The sequence below is a fragment of the Pongo pygmaeus genome, chromosome 10 (assembly GCF_028885625.2).
Source record: "Pongo pygmaeus isolate AG05252 chromosome 10, NHGRI_mPonPyg2-v2.0_pri, whole genome shotgun sequence".
Classification (NCBI taxonomy): domain Eukaryota; kingdom Metazoa; phylum Chordata; class Mammalia; order Primates; family Hominidae; genus Pongo; species Pongo pygmaeus.
Genome location: NC_072383.2, coordinates 70,519,303 through 70,538,403, shown reverse-complemented (window position 1 = coordinate 70,538,403; position 19,101 = coordinate 70,519,303). Strand labels below are relative to the sequence as shown.

Sequence of the window (19,101 nt, the reverse complement as noted above, 5' to 3'; positions counted from 1 at the left end):
AGATGAAAATTTAAAAACTACAGTAAACTGAGAGGCCAGAGACTTAATTTCTCTGCACAGTAACTATTTTTCTGTGAATAACTGTAGTTTCACTATCAGTTGAAAAAGGATAAGTAATATTTCCCTCAACAGGTCATGGATAAAATTCATGATCTGCCCTCAGCTTACACAATTAACTTTTTTATATTTGCACACTGGGAATGCAACACTAACTAATTTTCATCTATAGTTCTTTCTATTTTGGCATTTTTGACAGCATTCCCAATAACTGCCCTCTAATTTAGAGTGTGTTTAAGTTAGCATCCACATAAAACTCTGATATTCAATCATTATTCTCTTCAGGGCCTATTAGCCTTACTCGAATTTGTCAAACGCAGACTTCTAGACTAACAATATTTTCTTCCTTATTGCAAACTCTTTTTTTTTTCCTTTTGGTTAGCATGACCACCTGGTGTCCTGGAGAGTTTATATTGAATTTCTGTTTAATCCTCACCCTAATTAGATGAAGCAGCTGAGCAACAGGAAACCTCTGCTACCTCCCGTTAGAGGCGTGAATCATCTGCACTCCAGGCCATTCCTAGTTTAGGAAGGAAGAATCTAATCTGTGATTCAAATGTGGTCTGAGTTCACAGGGCCCAGAACTACTTCTTAGCTTCTGTGTTGGCCTGTACTTACATCTTTAACATTAAGTAAGCGTTGACATAGTTGCAACAAGTCAGATTTTCCTAATCTGATGTTTTCTTACATCCAAAATAGTGAAGGCCTCTTCATTGATACTCCATTCCACATAAGGACATTAGAATCATTCCACAAAGAATAGCTCAAATTGCATGCAATTAAGAGAGAACATCATGTATTTCAAATCACCTCCTAAGGCTTTACGATTTGTCACATAAGCAAAGTGTACGTTACTTCAAATTAACCACTCACTTCATTGCACAAAATCTTGGAACTAGATTTCCTTCATCTTCTTCCCCAAATTATCACCTTTTCATAGTTAAAAATGGAATCTTTTATATTTATGACTACTGTAAAATAATGTAAAATGCTTATTTTCTATTATCTTATTATTATCATGATAGCATTGCTACCTTGCCTACAGTTTAAGCCAAAAATAGATTTCATGAGTTCTGGGATAAAAAATATGAGCAGCTCTTTACTTTATCATTGGCTAGTCAGCATGTTTAGTAAGAAACATGATTATCAGAAGGCTCCTTTGACTCTTTGTTCTGAGATGGGAAAAGATCGTAATGAGACAACTTAAACCAATAAGTAATTACCCAAACATAAAGCCTGTATTAGTACCTGTATTCATATATTCCTCACTTTAAAAATTTCTTTAGAGTTTAACTAATCATAATAAAAATAAGAGGATTTTTATTTTGAGTTGTTTGAGAAACAGAGTAGATAGTGATCTTTATAAAAATGAGGCTTTTACATTGACAGGACAAATGCCAGAAGGATTCAGTTTAATTTTTCAGTAGTCTTTGTCTACCTCAAAACTCTCATTTTCTTTTCTGGTAGAATAGAATGTCCCGTTTTGGCTGAGTCCCTGTCAGACTTCTTACAACAAATCAAAAAGCAAGTAGTTCCTGTCCCCTTTAGCAGAAGCAAAACCAGGTATGCTTTAGTCATATTCTACTTCCTCTTAGAGTTGGCATTAGGATGTGTGTTTACAGATGGTTTGGGGCAGCCTAGGAAAGGGGTCAGTTCAGAAGATCAATGAATATGGTGGATTGTAAGGTAGTATACAGGAAATAACAATGATGTCTATTTACTCTGGAGTAACCATAAGTACGTGCTGTGAAGGTAGGAAAAGGACAGAACAAAAATAACATTTATTTAAATAATAGTTATTTATTGTCAGTTATTTCATAGAGCAAGAATTCCAACTCTATGTAACCTGATAGCGAATGCTCTTACCAATTGGGAAAGGAAATCAAATTATACAGACTTAGATTAGTGTTTAAAATGTAAGACAAAGAAGAAAGAGAAAAGACGAAATGAATTTCTAGAATAGAGAAATGATCAACATATAAATTTTAATAAAATTAAAAATGATACGAAGAAACAGACATAAAATGACTTGTAGAGGCTATAGTCCCATACTAGCTAAGCAATTTCAAGCAAATGGTTGCCAACAGCCATGGTATAGACTGGTCATGTTCAGGCATGTGCAGATAATAGTAGTCAGTTAAATGGCAGGCACCAGGCAGAGGAAGAGCTTCCCTCGGAAGATGATAAAAATAGTGACAAATAGATAAGATTTTCCCAACACAAAGGCTCTACTTTGGCTATACGCTTATTAGGAGAATATAGGGACAATATGATATTTTTAAAGTACTGTTGCTGTCAAAGAGATATCTGCACTTTCATATTTATTGCAGCATTATTCACAATAGCCAAATATGGAATTAACCTAAGTTTCTATCAATGGATGAACTAATAAAGAAAATGTGGTATATATACAAAATGGAACACTATTTACCCATAAAAAAGGAAATCCTCTCATTTGTGACAACATGGATGAACCTGGAGGACATTATGTTAAGTGAAATAAGCCAGGCACAGAAGGAAAAATACCACATAATCTCACTTATATGTGGAATCTAAAAAATAGAAATAGAGACTAGAATGGTGGTTGCCAGAGGCTAGGGTTGTTGGAGGAGAAAGAGTTGGGAAGATATTGGCCAAAGGATTCAAAATTATAGTTATATTAAAGGAATAATTTCAAGATATCTATTGTACAGCTTGATGACTATAGTTAATGACAATATATTGTATTCTTGAAAAATGCTAAGAGAATGAATGTTGTGTTCTCATCACAAAAATAATGTGAGATCATGCACACAAGAATTAGCAATACTGAACCATTTCACAACACACATATACTTCAAAACATCATGTTGTATATGATAAATACATACAATATTATGTCAATTGAAAAAAAATAAAATGGACCAAACCTACAGAATAATGTCAAAATACTTTGCTTTTACTTTCTACTCAGCACTCTCAGAGAGTAGGCATTAATATTAAAACATTTTCTCCTACAGAGATGAAACACAAATTTGGTACTGGAAGGTTACAAATTTGCTTTTGATTTAATGCAGCACAATTTAAAAGTCTCTAAGAAAGTTTGCCATCCTTTAGAGCCACAAGCCTGCCCTTAATGCCTCAGGAGATTTGTACTTCTCATAAGTACCTGGTATAGTAGTTCCTCATAAATCCTCATCCCAAGGACAACATCTGTGACTCCACCCTCAACAGATTTCTAAAGACAGCTCAAAGGAATGTATTAACTCAATCTCTAACCTTGAGCAAACCAGCATATTCCTGCAGAAACAGCGTAGCTTGAAAATCCAGAAATATACTCTAGGCTTTTACTGAGTTATAATAGAAATAAGTCTAAAGATTCCCAGCTTGTTACAGTTAAATGTCCTGAAAATGTTTTCAGACTATTTTTAACATTTCTCTGTGGCAAAGTGTTGCATAAACTAAGACTAATTTAGAGGTGTTTTGGATATGAATTTTTAAATAATTGCACGCAGAAAGGTATAAAACAGGAATGCTTCAAGGTGACTTTTTTTGCATGTCTCAAGACTGAGCCTTCACTGATGATGACAAATAGATAATTAGAATCCCCAGACTCAGCGAGGTGAGAAATGTGATCTTTTGGGAATGGCCATGAAGCTCCTGGAAGGATTCACTGTGAGACACTGCTCATATCATGGAACAACTTACACCGGTTAGAAAGGCTGAGAGGATAACAACAAGCTAATTTTAATAACTTTTGGTCAATGGCAGAAGAGTGGAAGCATATAGTCAACAATAAATCGTAGTTTGCAATAAATAATTTTATCACTTTCAGGACTTCATAATCATTTAATATTTATCATTTTGCACACATATTCTGGTGGTTTAACAAAAGATAACTAAGAACTATAACCACACATGGACACCACTCCCAAATGAATCTAATACAAACAGCTGAAGAGTCATCCTTCTCTCCATGTCCAATGAGAGCAATAAACAATACATTCAAATCAATGTTCTATTATTATTAATAATGCTCATAATTTCATTGTAAAACACAACTAAAAGAAAAATGTTTATACTGAGATTTGTATAGTACTGTAAAAACAGAAAAAGATAGGGATTAAATAAATAATTTTGAAACTAAGCATCCTTCATAAAATCAACATTTATAAAGCATTAGGCAGGATATTAGAGGGATCTAGGATCCTTAATCAGGTTTTTCATGGCAGTTTTCAGCTGAAGTGATGTAGTCCTGTTATCTCCGTTATAGAATGAGGAAATCAAAACAAAAAGTCCAGTCTGCCAAGTATTTCTCACAAAAGGTTTATAAGTCATTCCTTCTCAATTTCATTTTTGAAACTTCAGCATATTACACATTTAAACAACCAGCTATCAAAGCAGGAAAAACTGCTACTCATCTAGCCAGGGTCAGGGTGCACTTGCTTTTCAGGCACATTATACCACTATTTTCTGCAATAAGTGAAAAAATGATCAACATATGTTTTGCAAGAGAAACCTTAAACGAGGTACAAGAGAGCCATCCAGAAGACACAAAAGAACTTCTAACAAAAACCATGCTGAAAAAAGTCCCAAAAGGAGCAAATTACTTCCACAGTTTGCAAATGTTGTTAAGGTTATTTTAACAATGCTGTCTCCATTTCTGAAACCAGGCTCAGAAATGAAAAAAAAAATCTGTAAGTTTTTGAAATGTTCTCATAATTTTCTTCTTCTTTAGCCATTATATTTTCAGTGGCTATTATGCTGAATTCCCAGGCTTCTAATATATCTCAAATGTATAAGCTGTTAGACAAGTAAATAAAAGTGCATTTATTATTTTTTAACTTATATATTCATCAAACATATATTATGCACTACTGATAATTGCTCTCCAGTGCCTACCGCACTTTTTTTTTTTTTTTTTTTTTTTTTTTTTTTGAGAAAGAGTCTCGCTCTGTCACCCAGGCTGGAGTGCAGTGGCGCGATCTTGGCTCACTACAAGTTCCGCCTCCCGGGTTCAAGCAATTCTCCTGCCTCAGCCTCCCGAGTAGCTGGAACTACAGGCACCTGCCACCTTGCCCAGCTAATGCATATCTAGTCATAACTGTAGTGTGATTTTTTAGTAGAGTTTGTCAAAATGACTCTAAAATTTATATTGAACGGAAATATGTAAGATTCTGAATAAGAACAAGATAAAATTTGGGCAACTGCAACATACAATAAATCTAAACCTATTAAAACAATATGATAGTGGTGCAAAAAAGAACAAAGAGAGCAGTTAGGCAAAATAAAAAAAATCTCTACAACATGGGCATTTGCATTAGGATAAAGATATCATTTCAAATCCATAAAAATTAAAGCCTTTAAATAAGTAGGATTGAAAAAATTGGCTCTTATTAAAGTTAAAGAAAATTAGACCTCTACTTCACTCTAAACATAAAAATTGATCAGAGAAGGAAGGGTTGAAGAGACAGATGCAAAACAAAAACAATCTCTTAAGAAAAATAGAATATTTCAAAATCTTCAGATAGGGAAGCCCTATGTGAGACACAACCAGAAAGCTATAAAAGGAATGCCTTGACATATATATTAAAAACCTCTGAATGATGATAAACACCACAAAGTTTAAAAATAATTAGCATAGTGTTGAGTGAAAACTACTGTAAAGTGTATGCTACAAAAAAGGATTAATATCCAAAAACATCCAAAATATATAGGAAAGTATAGTAGGAAATACCTTTGCTCATTTTCTATTAGGTTTTTAATCTTTTGTTTTTAATTGGGTGATAATTCACAGAAGAAAACATACAAACAGCAAATGTATATGGAAGGATGCACAACTTCTTTTAACCAGTAATGAATAACTTTTATAAAATCACTTTTGCCACTAGACTGTCAAAAGTTTAAAAAATATATACCATTCATTATAATGCAGGATTTGAGGAAATTGGACCTGCTCACACATGGTTGATGGAGGGTTAAATTGGAAAAGCCTTCAGAATATAATTTCTAATATTTATTTAAAAAGTCATACCCCAAATTCAACTTACAAAAGTAAATCTTAACAAAATACACATACACAACAAAAGACTCCTCAGGGATACTCATTGCAATCTTGATTCTAATAGTGAAAAATTAGAAACAATCAATAGATCCCCAGATTTATTTTTATAAATGAGTCAGAGAATAAACTTTCTGTTCATAAAAAAAAAAACACTAAACAGTAGGAAAGTGTAAAGAAAAAATGGCTAGATAAATACATGCCAAATATTTTACCTGTGAGCAGGATAAAATGGCAGGGAATGAAGGGAGTAAAAGAAGATTTCATATTGTATCTCTTGTTTTGTTTTAGTCCTTTACAATTAGAATGCATTCAGGCAAATTTATATATTTAAAAAACAACCAAATAAAGAATGACTAGAGCAAGTTTGCTTAATCTCACAACAAGTAGCGGCATAAAGTTAATAGTCTAAATAATTAACAATTACTTTATCAATTCATGTAACAAATATACACAGGCACAATCCTGTAGCAAACATTAGGGTACACAGTAGTAATAAATGGATGACACAAAGGCTTCTCCTCCACATCATCGAAGAACTATCAGGAACCCAGAAAAGTAAGTGGTTGAGCAATAAGGTGATAATTGCTGTAACACAGATCCATAGAATATCACCTTACTTTTGCTGGGAAGGACAGATAAGTCCTCAATGAGGGAGGGTGAGTAAAATCATACAGTGTATGATAATACTCTCAACAGTCAAGGGGAATGAGGATAGCAAGAAATTTCATGTAATGGGCAAAGTCACTCTTACCTGAGGTCATGGATTCTGCTGTGTCACTGTTTGGGGTTGAACTATTTCCTCCACCCCTGCCCCAAAAGCTGTGCAGCCTTACCTAAGCAACTTAACCTCTCTTAATCTCAATGCCTCAGCTATAAAATGTCAACAAGTAACCACACCCACTCCATTGGTTCATTGAGAAGACTGATGGAGATCATTCATAAAAGCATCAGAACAGTACCTGGAGCCTAAGTATTTAATAAATATTTGCTATTCTTTTACGTGTTATCTTTAAAGAAGCCAAAGAGTGCATGATGTGTTTAGGAGATTGAGAGAAGGTTGATATAGATTGAATAGCAAAACTATGGAATATTTGCAATACTATAATGAAATATGAATAATCCTTAACTCCAAGACCACAGAATTTGCCTAAATGAATCTAAACTTGTATTTATTTACTCTTACTGTAATAGGAAAATTATCTCTTGAGCAATAAAACAAATTATAAATATATATTCAAGGAGATTTGCATGTTTTTCTGGTGAATTTATATAAATGATCACGAAATTATTTACTTCAAACTTTTAAGGCTCCCAGAATTGTAATCGAAAGCATCCAAAATTGGAATTGAAAGCAATGTTCTGTCTTAGGGAAGAAGAAATCTAATTTTTGAAAAAGAAATTTATCCACTAAAATTAAATAAAATATTTCATCTAAAAATAACTTCTATCATTTAATGCAGATGAGTCAACAGATCCCTTCCTTTTAATTTCTATCTGGCCTTTGTCATTAGGATATCACTACTTACTTGCTTTCTCACCATCATTTCAAACCTGTAACGATTCACATGAACAACAGCCTTGAAACCCCTCAGTCTTTCTATATCCTCTGGCTCTTTTATTACAATAAATACTATTACTTCTAAGAAGCAGCTTAGTGCTCTGGTTAATGGCAGAGGCTCTGCAGACAGACCACCTGGATCCAGGCTGTGGCTCTCCCAATTATCAGCTGTGTGACCTCTCTGAGCTTCCATTTCCTCGCACTTAAAGTGGGAATAGTAATAATATCTATCTACATATCTTATAAAGTTGTGAAAATTAAACAAATTACTATATATAAAATAGAAAAGCATTTGGCTCCTTAAAAGTGCTAAATAATTATTAGCTAATGAAAACAGCTTTCTTTGAGTTCCTTACCCTTTCTTTGTGGTACTCAACACCTCACTCTCTCTTTTTCTGCTTCTCTTTCAGTACATTATCACATTAAATACATTATCCTTCTGGCTTTCTGGACTCTCTAAACTTCTGTGCCAAAATAATCTTTCTTTCGCACATAAAACTTTCTACAAAGACTTCAGATTTTACTGCAGAGCAAAAGCTACATATTAATCATTATCTCCACACAAGACTCAGCAGGCCTTTATGTAGCTCTATTATTTCTAAATTTTTGCCCAATAAGATGTTGCTATGGCATGGAAAAGCCTTCGTTTATCTTTACTAGAACTGAACCCCAGTTCTTATCACACAAATACATTAATTGGTACAATTTCATTAGCAATTTCCTCGTTGTTCATAAATTGTCCTTAGATTTGCCATTCAATTATTAGGCAAACGTGTGCCTAAAATTGTACATGCCTGGTCAGAATGAGGCACTGATACAGCATCACTCACCAAATAAGAAAAATATTAGCAATGTTTTTTATTTCTTTAGTAGCAATAAGGGAGGCAAAAGTCAGAGTATTTTTTTAAATAGAAAAGCACCTGAAATTTTTTCCTTTACCCTCTATATATTTATGTTGTCCCCTCTATATTGCTTGTTTCTACAAAAATCAGTCTCTGTAATTTGATCCCAAACTATGGGTTTGCTTCTATCAAAGTAATTATCAAGTCTTCTATGTGTAAGCTTATTATTTTGCTGGATTAGAATCCTGTAGTGTGTAATATGCTTTTTAACATATGGAAGAGAATTGAATTTTGATTGAATACATAAACTGTAAAAGTAGTTTCAGGTCCCGTGAAAAAAAGCCTATTACTAAGATAAGTCATGTGTTAATATCAGCACTACTAACTAACCAGTTTACCCTGATTATCTTAGAAGAAAATGTGGTAAATCATGATAACCAGGTAAGTAAAGAGAGTCACCTATGTCTTAATTGACAGCTTGCATAATTTGATTATTAAAATTAAAACTGTACTTGGCTGTGAAACAGTATGAAATATTAAAGAGACTTAGTTTGTTTTACATTTTAGTCTCAAAATTGAGCAAATAGCTTCAGTTTATGAGCAACATTTCATTTAATGCCTATTCAAAGGAATAACTAATTTGAATATTATAAATCTAGTTATTAAAATAACACAAATATTACTATAGTACAACTAAAGTCTTCTACAAGATTGATATGTATTTTGTCAAGAACAGTCTCACCCAGTGGAATATTTAATTCTGTTTTGCAGCACAAGCTTCTTAGAATGAATAACATTCAAAAACATTTTTAAAAGATATACTAGTATATATCAGGGAAAAATTGCCAATACTTCAAGGTAATTTCTATCAGAACTTAAATATGGTCCAATGGTCACTTTATAGAGTTCATTAATGAAATTGGGAAGAGACTATTAATCTTCAGTGTTAAATTGATCTTGTGGAGAAATTCATCAAGCTTATCCTGACTTAGAAATACCCTATAGCTATTATTGACAGAAAGTTTGGGAGACTAATTAGAACTCATATCCAAAGTGAAAGAACATAAGATAGAAATAGATTTTTTTAAATGTCCTAAATAAAAGACATATACATACTATGCAGTTTAATACAGGAAGTCTTGCAGGCACAAGTTTTTATTGGGGAGATCCACAGGAAAACATACCTGGCTAGGCTGAAGGCATCATCGATCAAGCCTGCTCGGTTACTGACAGAAAGAACCTAAGACCAATTAGAAAAAATAATAGGATAATTTAGGATTAAAATGGCAGGTGTTCACATATCAAAAAATATCTTTGATAAGCAAATCTGGAGTGTACCTCATGATTCCGGATTAATTGATCAATTAATAATCTCCAGTTCCTTAGGTCATAGTTGACTCTAAAATAGCCAGTTTGATTGATGTTCCCCAGCAGCCAGCTTCCTTTGTCCAAATAAGTTATTCTGTGGTGCTCTGAAAAAAGCATTTTTGGGATAGATTTCAAATTTTAAGAGTTAAAATGAAATGAAGTATGTTTTCTTAATGCCAGATATAACAATACCAATAATTAAGTGAATGTCATCTTAAATACCTAATTGAAGCCTACTCTTTAATTAATCACTTGCATCTAGAATTTGCTAGAAAAACCTTTAATTGGTTACTCACTATCATCTCAATTAATTGTTTTCTTATAATTAGCATTTTTGTTCTTGACGAAACCCCATTACCTATACATAATTTTCTTTCTCAAAGTAACTGTAACCTAGAAATCTACCACTATATTCAGGCAACTTCTAATTAGGTCGTATGGGGATATGAGACTAGAATGAAAGAAGAGGTTTTAGATGCATATTCTACTAATTTTATTCAGTAAGAAAATATTAAAACAATAGAGCTCATTTACTTGAAAGTTATTGTTGTTTGTCTTTTTTCTTGTGCTTTCTTGAGAGAACTAATAAATAACAGACTTTTCAACATCATCAGTAATGCTAGTAAAATAAATCTTACTTGTTCAAGATTTTAATATTTCCATATAGAATTAGAAACAAAGATAATAAATTCTGCTTATTGAGATCACTTTGGAAAATGGTAATTTGATTATCCTCACTAGCTAATTCAATTAACAGAAGCCAATAAAAAGTAAAAACAATATTATAACTTCTTAAACATTTAACTCCTTCAAAAATAGTACAGAGAGAGGACACTATTCACTGCACATTTAGCCTTTACTGACTCCACGGAAACACAGTTCACAGTTCTAATAATTATGTTGTTGATTTTCAGGTCTCATGTTACATAAAAGTTACACAGTGAAGTTGACTTTAAATGTATACACATACGCACAGACATACATAGTCTGACATCCAGGTGAAAAAAAATCAAAACCGCATGGGTCTACTCTAATTTCTACAATGACTCAAAACCATAAAAGGCATCACAGAAACCATAAGCTTCTGGTCTGAGTAGGGATACATCTCTAGTTCTTACTCCAATGTCAAAGTTTTTACACATTCAGACTTCAAAATAGAAAATAAATTTTCCCTCTCATTACCTTGAAGGAATACATTTACAGAGTACTCTCTCTCAAGTAGAGACCACACAAGAAGAGTTTATACCACAAAACATATTGGGTGGACATTAATGACCATTCATTTCTCAGGTCTGGAATGAAGTGAACTAATAAACCCAATGCATATTATAGATGATCAATTTTTTAAAATCTGCAGTAAAATAGAATGTACTTCTACCCCAAAGTATACTGAATATAAAAATTTAATCTTTATCATTTCCAGTATCACAACTTCCCACCACCTTTATAAATTGTGTCTATTAGAACAGATAAAGAAACAAGGCTCAGACAGGTTAATTGAATTACCCAAGAAAGGAAGTGGTTCATCTTATATCTCCTGCCTTCAGTGTCCAAATTTTTACTATGCTATATTCTATTGATACAAGATGGTATAACACTTTTACTATAATATGATATATGTTTTTCACATTCTAATGTTGATTTGAAAGGGAGAAAATGGCACTGGAAAAAGAATTAGAGTACTGTAGAAAAGCTAAATTCTTGTCTCAGCTTTCCTATACGTTAAGTGTTTAAATTTATGCTATTGATTCTCTTTGGTCCTGAATTTCCTTACTTGTAACCCGAGGGACAAATAATGGCCCTTAAGGTTCTTTCCAAATCTATGATTCAATGTAAGAAGACATTTATATGTACTATTTTTATATACTATACTTAATCCATGGAACTCAGAAAAATAAATCATCAGAATTTTTTTCTAAAATGCAAATGATTTCTCCAGTCTCCAGAACTATGATTGTATAGTTTTCAAAATTTAGTGTGTTTATTCAAACAATTGCTACAAAAATTTAGAATTTCATATCTATTTTAAAGATGTAAAAATGACTACATAAATAAATGAGAAAATACCATTCTTTAAAATTAAAATAACCTCAAAAAAGAGATCTTAATTAATAATGTCTGCATTCGGTGAATGAAAATTGAAACTTAAATATTGAGAATGTTGTTTCTTTTTTATTGTAAAAACCTTAGCAACCTTGAAGGCAGAATTAATTAATCTCTAAGTGTCTTCAAGTATACTAAGATTTTTATAACACAAAATATTTAAAGTCTCCTTGAATTCACTTGAGCTGAGAAAAGCTGATAAATTTTATCTACGAAGTGTTATTTTTTTCAAAAAGTTACAATGTTAAAGCACCAAGTTTAATATATAAACACATACTTTGGATTTTTACAAGTTTGAAATGGTCATGCATTCCTGTAACAGTAACTACATTTTTAAAGTTATTTCCTGTTCACATTTTAGATAACTAGAATAACTTAGCCCCATTTGATTCGCTTGAATCTAGTTTTTAAACTTAATTTCAACAACTTATAGATATGATATAGTCAAATTTAAGTTAATATGTATATTAAAATAGGAAAATAATTGAATTGCTGTACCTTCTACACTGTCTGACCAGAATAAGAAAGACAGGCTTCTATTGTTTTTAAGTATGTCATTATTAAATTTACTACTAAAACCTGAAGGTTATTACTGTTCATGAATATTTTTATGCCTTTGTTACAAATGAGATGGTTGGAGAAATGATTCCCTGAAAATTTTTGTAATAGATTTTTAAATATCTTTTCAGTTCTAGTTAATTATATCCCTAAAATGTTCTTCAAGTTAACTGATGGCAAGCAATGAATTTTAAAGAGATCTTTTCCAATGGCCTAATGAGGTATGGTATTTGATGAGTACCATAATAAAATGTATGGAAGTTATATCTTGATGCTGGCAATAGTAATTAAAAAATATATTTAGAATGTATCCAAAATGGCACAAGGCTTAGACTATTGAGGTACAGAGTAGTTGGTATTTTATAAGATTTTATATTTTTTTTACTTTCTGTTGGAATAAAAAGGGAAAAGAGATTAGGTATCTCTATCCAATATTTGCCAGTTGCAAAGAATTGGAATTTAAACTTTTTTAAAAAAGGTCAACCAGAGTAACAATGTGAGACAAACTCAGGGAAAATAATACATATTTGTCTTCTCACTCGACTCTTCTGAAAATCAAATGAGGATATTTTGTAAAACCTATAAAGAATCATGTGTATATAATCAAAGACATCATATTAAATAACTGACAGATCCGTAAAGCAATCTACCATAGCAATAAATCGTGTGTGTGTGTGTGTGTGTGTGTGTGTGTGTGTGTGTGTGTTTGCAGAGTCAGGGTAACGGTAGGAAGCAAAGGAAGCCAACTTTCTAAAGCCACCTCTTTATGTAATCAACTGATATTTTGGACAAATTACTTCTCAAGCCTTAATTTCCTCATTTGTAAAATGGGGACAAAATAATGCACATTTAAAAGGTTGTGAGTCTCAAATAAACCAGTGCTTCAAGAAAGCACTACTGCATTATGCTACTTTTCATGTTTGCTTTAATTTTCAGGATCAATTTCCTTCTATTTTAATATTTTCTTTCCCAACATTTGGCATTACATTTATTCCTCTCCACGAACCGTTAATTGAATAGCCAGTCAACATGCAGGCTACTATATATACAAATGTCTGAATTTTTGGTATTTGCATAATAAGAATGAAAAAGATAAACACTTCGACCTGTTTTCTAAAACTGAAAAATTGGTTTAAAAATTATTTTTAGGCTAAAATGATCTATGCTTTACCTTGGCATTAATTAAATATTTATCCAAAGTACTTTCAAAAATTGAACTGACAAGAATATATGACGATCCAAATCTAATTTGTACTTTATATTATCCACCACTGACTGCCTTAATATCATGTAGATAAAATCTATATCACTAAGGACAATGAAAAACTACAAAAACATTGACCTGATTGTTATAATTAAATATGGAACTGTTTTACATATGTTTAAAGGAATTGAACAGAATTTTTTCTTCATGTTTTTGTGGAAAACCAGTTTTCATTGTGATTTAGTTGACAATATTTTGAAAAAGAGGAGATGGGACAACATACAAAAGGAAACAAAAATTAACAATCTTTTATCTTATTTTCCTAATTTTTGTTTGCTGTTAATTTTTTATCAGTCATCAGAACGAAGGACTTCATAAAAAAAATTGAATACAGTTAAACTGGGACTGAAAAGGCAAAACAGGAAAGTGCTCAGTCCTTTAGATGCCTCTTGTAAACTTCGCAGATTTTTGTATTTACAAAATTTTCAGAAAACATTTCAGGAAACATTATCTTCGTATAGGCAATCTGCAAAAGTTTTAACATTCCAAATGTGGCAATGTTATATCAAACAGACGATAGTGCTACGAATGTGTCGTTTTTCATTAAAATGTCCAAGTCGCACCTTACACAACTTTGGGGTGAGGGCCTGTGCCATTCATATCACAGCCTGTGCAAATAGCGCCTCCTAGAGTTATGTACTGCGCAAACTCTGCAGCTGTATATAAGGACCATACATATCAAGATAGGTGATATTTTAGGCAAACATATGGTTTGAACCAATACATTGTTTTATTCTTGAATAATAATGAAAGACTGTAAAGGAAAGCAATCCCTCAAACATAACCCGTGGCTATCGGTCAAGGAAAGCTAGTATACTACTCTTTTTTTTTTTTTTTTGAGACAGAGTCTCTCTCTCTCGCTCAGGCTGGAGTGCAGTAGCGCGATCTCGGCTCACTGCAACCTCCGCCTACTGGGTTCAAGCAATTCTCCTGCCTCAGTCTCCCGAGTAGCTGGGATTATAGGTGCCCACCACCATGCCCAGCTAATTTCTGTATTTTTGGTAGAGATGGAGTTTCATCATGTTGGCCAGGCTGGTCTCAAACTCCTGATCTCAAGTGATCCACCTGCCTCAGCCTCCCAAAGTGCTGGGATTACAGGCATGAGCCACAGCGCCCAGCCTGGGATACTATTCTTGATATTCTGTGAGAGATAAAAATACATCATGAATAACAGCATGGAAATAACTAAGAAGTTAGAAGAAATGGACTCGGAAAGGTATCCACCAGAATTACTCATCCTGAATCCTTGCACTATCTAAAAGTGAAGTTTTGGGCTAATCCCCACGTTTGATCAGTATCTTTACCCTCTTCTAATTTTCCCATTTCCATTCTACCTTCCAAAGATAAATATTTTACCTTATTTCTGAAGATAGTTCTATCACACCTCACAGGAATCCTATAGAGAGATGACTTCTTTCTAATTTGATCATTATAACAACTCACTGCTCTCCCTCATCATGTCACAAACAACTTATGTAGACAAATAACTACATGACAGGAAAAGACAAATACAAAATCAAATAATACAGGAAGTGTGAATTCAGAATCACAATATAAATACTAATTCCAGTAACTGAAAGAATAGATTATAATAAAGAATTTAAAAGGAAAAAAACACCAACAAATTTTAAAGTATTTCAATGCATTGCTACATTACTTATCAATGTTTCATATACAGTGTATATAAATAAAAGCATATGTTTTCATCATATGTCTTTATGTGTTAGAAATACAATAACCTGAAAATGTATGTAAACATCTGCATGGAACTGTAAGTGTTCGTACTGCTGACAACCAGATTAGATTTTACTGTAACAACTTTCTTGCATGTATACATATATGTATTCTGAGCACTTAAACCTCCCTTATAATAGCAAGGCTGAGGAGAAGAAACTGTGTTTGTTTATTTATTTATACCTCACCCTATTTCAAATAAAAAATTTGTGGCTTTTTAAACTAAGGCTTATGAAAGAGCAAAATAACATCAATTAACAGCATCTGAGGAAGGAGTAGGAAAAACAATATCTGGGCACACTTGACTATCTAAATCTAAATGAAATGTTACATAAAAGATGATAATTGGCTTTTTCTCTAACTCAGTGGAAAACAGAAATAAAGGGACCTGTTTCACACTGTAGAATGAAGGCTATAGATTGGATTCAAGAAATAGCTTTCTGACAGTAAATTGAAATAGGTCACTATCTTATTTGAAGATATTTAGAAAGAGAATAGAATCTCATCTCTCTCTGCTCCTTGAGGTTTGACCCCACCTAAGAGATGGCTTGCTAACCTGTCCAAGCCCCCGACCTTTTGGCCCTGTAATTATATAATTCCATGGAGAATATTGCCTCTCTCATCCTTTAAAGAGACAGTCTGGTAAAGAGAAGATAGGAAAGTGGAATTAAAAATGAGACGTGTGTTTTCAATATTTGGCATACTCTTCTCTTTGAGGTTATAATTATATTTTAATTACATGTGGAGTTACAAAGAAATACAATTTTAAACACCTAAGATTAGTATTACACTTATTTTTAAGTTTTCTCTCTACCATTAAAGAAACAAATAAATTTAGTAATTACATAAACAAACTGAAATTAGACTATTTAGAAACTATACTATATCTAATTTTATAGGGTTGATAATCATTTCTTTATATTCTCTTTCTAATTTGTCTTTATTCACATTTTATAACAGCTGAAACCAGAGGTTAAGTTGCTAAACAATTATCTGAAACCAGATAGTTCCTCAGGAGAGAATATATAGTTTACCTGATTTGTTAGACACCCAAATAATTGCTTCTGAAGACACATGGCTTCTATTTCCTACAACAATAGTTAATGGAATCTGCCACAGGTAACTGCAAAATAAAATAGAAGCTTTAAGAATAAAAATAACTATATCAAAACAAAAACAAAAAACATTTCCCATGCGCCTTCTGTGTGATTTTTATTACTCTCATTAGGTGAACTAAAAAATAATAATTCCAGTCATAAAAGTAAGGCATAAGTCAAAAAGATGAATTCAGTCTTTCAATGCCATTAAGAATACTTGGCCTTTAAGAATTTTAATTGCAGTGCAAAGAGAACTGCCAACAAAACCATTTATCTTGGGGGAAAAAAGATTCGCATTTTGAATTTGAAATAGAAAGTACCTAATATCTATACACCTGAGCCATATTGATTAAAGTCTAAACATAACTTCTTTCTACTTGTTTTTATGTTAGATTAAGACACATTTCAGTGGCTTCATGCATTTACATTTTAATATTCTCCTTATTTATTATCTAATGACTCTGTGGGACACTATTAATGTACTTTATAGAAAAGTTAACATGACATATCTAAAGTTACTCAGCAGAAAGAAAAAAAAAGCTAGTCAGATTCCCATACAATCCAGATCCATAGAAAGAATATTGTGGGACACACTTAATGCTCTGTTTTGCAAAATGGAATTTCTAGCTCGATGTGTCAAAGCATCCACCAACATGCAGGGACCAATCAATGAACTCAACTATTAAAGAGAAGCATTTTGTAACATTTACCTTTTTATAGGATAAAAATTGAGGCCTACACTTATACATGCAGTAATGTCAGTTTAATCTCAAATGAATAGCCAGAGATATGCTTGATGGTCTTACAATAAGTCCAATGACTATATTTGTTTCCTTCTTGAAATATAGCCAGATTATTTCAATCTATCATTTCACCATTATCAATAGGGTAGCCAACAATTCCAGTATGGAAAAAATATTTTTCTATTTTAGAAATGTAAAACAAGATATTGTGTGACCTCAATAACTGTGAGAATAAATAAAGAATTAAAAAATGTTCGGGAAACATGCCTGGAGGTAATAAACATTATAATGAATATGTCTTTTGAGGAGTGAGAGAGAAGGACATTTCCTATGACTCTGTTGTGTGAAATTTGACTATTTTATTATTCCATGTTTTCCATTCACAATAAACAGAATTCAGTAATAGTAAAGAGTCCAGATGGAAGGTTGGAAGAAATTCATAATTTCATACCAACCCTATCTCCAGTATGGAAAATCAAAATAATATGTTTACAGTTCTTAATTTTAAAACTATATCCTATACTTAATGAAAAAAAAACATTTTGGAGGGCAAACTATGTGGAGATACTATGCTATACTAATAAGGACTCCATACAATCAGTCTGGTAACAAAACAATTTATAATAGCAAAATCTATATTGACTCTTTAGACAGTAGTTCACGAACAACAACTCATGTAAACTCTTTAACAAATACTTCCAAGCTTTCAATATAGGTTTAAAAATATGCCCCAGATATTTAATGACAGATTTACTGTGAGGAGGAGACAAAGAACTGATCTATTTCATTAACAGTTGTTCTCTAAAAATAATGGGTCTCTTTTGGTTAATTGGAATACTTAGTTAAGAGACCATGATGCCCAACTATGAGTCTGATTCTCAAATTAAATGATAAGCTCATTTTTGTGTCCCTAGATCTTCAAAAAGCCTGAAAATAGAAGTCATTTCTACTCTAAATCATAAATTACTATTGAATCTGATTGAATGGACTTGGAATAAAAGGCATAAAACCCATCTATAGGTAAGACAGATTAACTTCAGAAACTTGACTTTAGTACATATTTTCCATATTGAGTTGGGTCAGCTAAATTGTGAAGCCAAATAAGTACTGGTTAAAAGGCAAAGAATATATAAAATTGAGGACGTTTAAAAATTCTCAAGGATAAATGTGTCTTTTTTGTAGCATGATCAAAAAATGTTTGTGAATCATTGTTTGCCCCTAATAAACATAATTTCCATGTATTTAAATTATTTGTTCTAAACAACTAGAGATTATGATAAAAGTTGGTTTGTTTCTATATTTGGGTTTTAGAAAAAAATCTCTAAAATTCAGGAAAACGATTCACATAAATACCTGCATGTCAATATCACATACATACAGCACTTCCTAAATGTCAGGCATCATATCACATAGCTGTTCAGATACAAGTTAACTATAAGGTTAACTAAGTTAAACTATCAACCTTATAACTATAAGGTTTGGGGATACAAACTTTGAGGCATTTTTTAAAACTTAAAAAAAAAATTATATATTTCCTAAGAATAATTTTTCCCTACTCTAGGTGTGTTTGTGTGTATGCACACACATAATCAAAATCTACATATAGTAACAAAGACAAATTAAAAGTTCCAAGTTACCAAGCATATTTGAAATTTGTATTTATTTTTGAAATACTGTACTGTCAATACATTTCATAACTTTCAAAACATCATATATGTGGACTTTTCATAAATT

At 32.2% G+C, this 19,101-nt stretch overlaps 1 protein-coding gene across 2 annotated transcripts in view; it reads right to left on the bottom strand.

Annotated features, from left to right (window-relative positions):
- Positions 1 to 19,101, bottom strand: part of TRHDE (thyrotropin releasing hormone degrading enzyme) — a 388,884-nt gene that overhangs the window by 79,400 nt on the left and 290,383 nt on the right. For both annotated transcript variants that reach the window (XM_054444303.2, XM_054444304.2), the window contains 3 exons: positions 16,562 to 16,650; positions 9,839 to 9,972; positions 9,685 to 9,740 (listed from right to left, as the gene is read on the bottom strand). In XM_054444303.2, the coding sequence (XP_054300278.1) occupies positions 9,685 to 9,740; positions 9,839 to 9,972; positions 16,562 to 16,650 (279 nt within the window). The remainder of the gene's footprint in view (positions 1 to 9,684; positions 9,741 to 9,838; positions 9,973 to 16,561; positions 16,651 to 19,101) is intronic.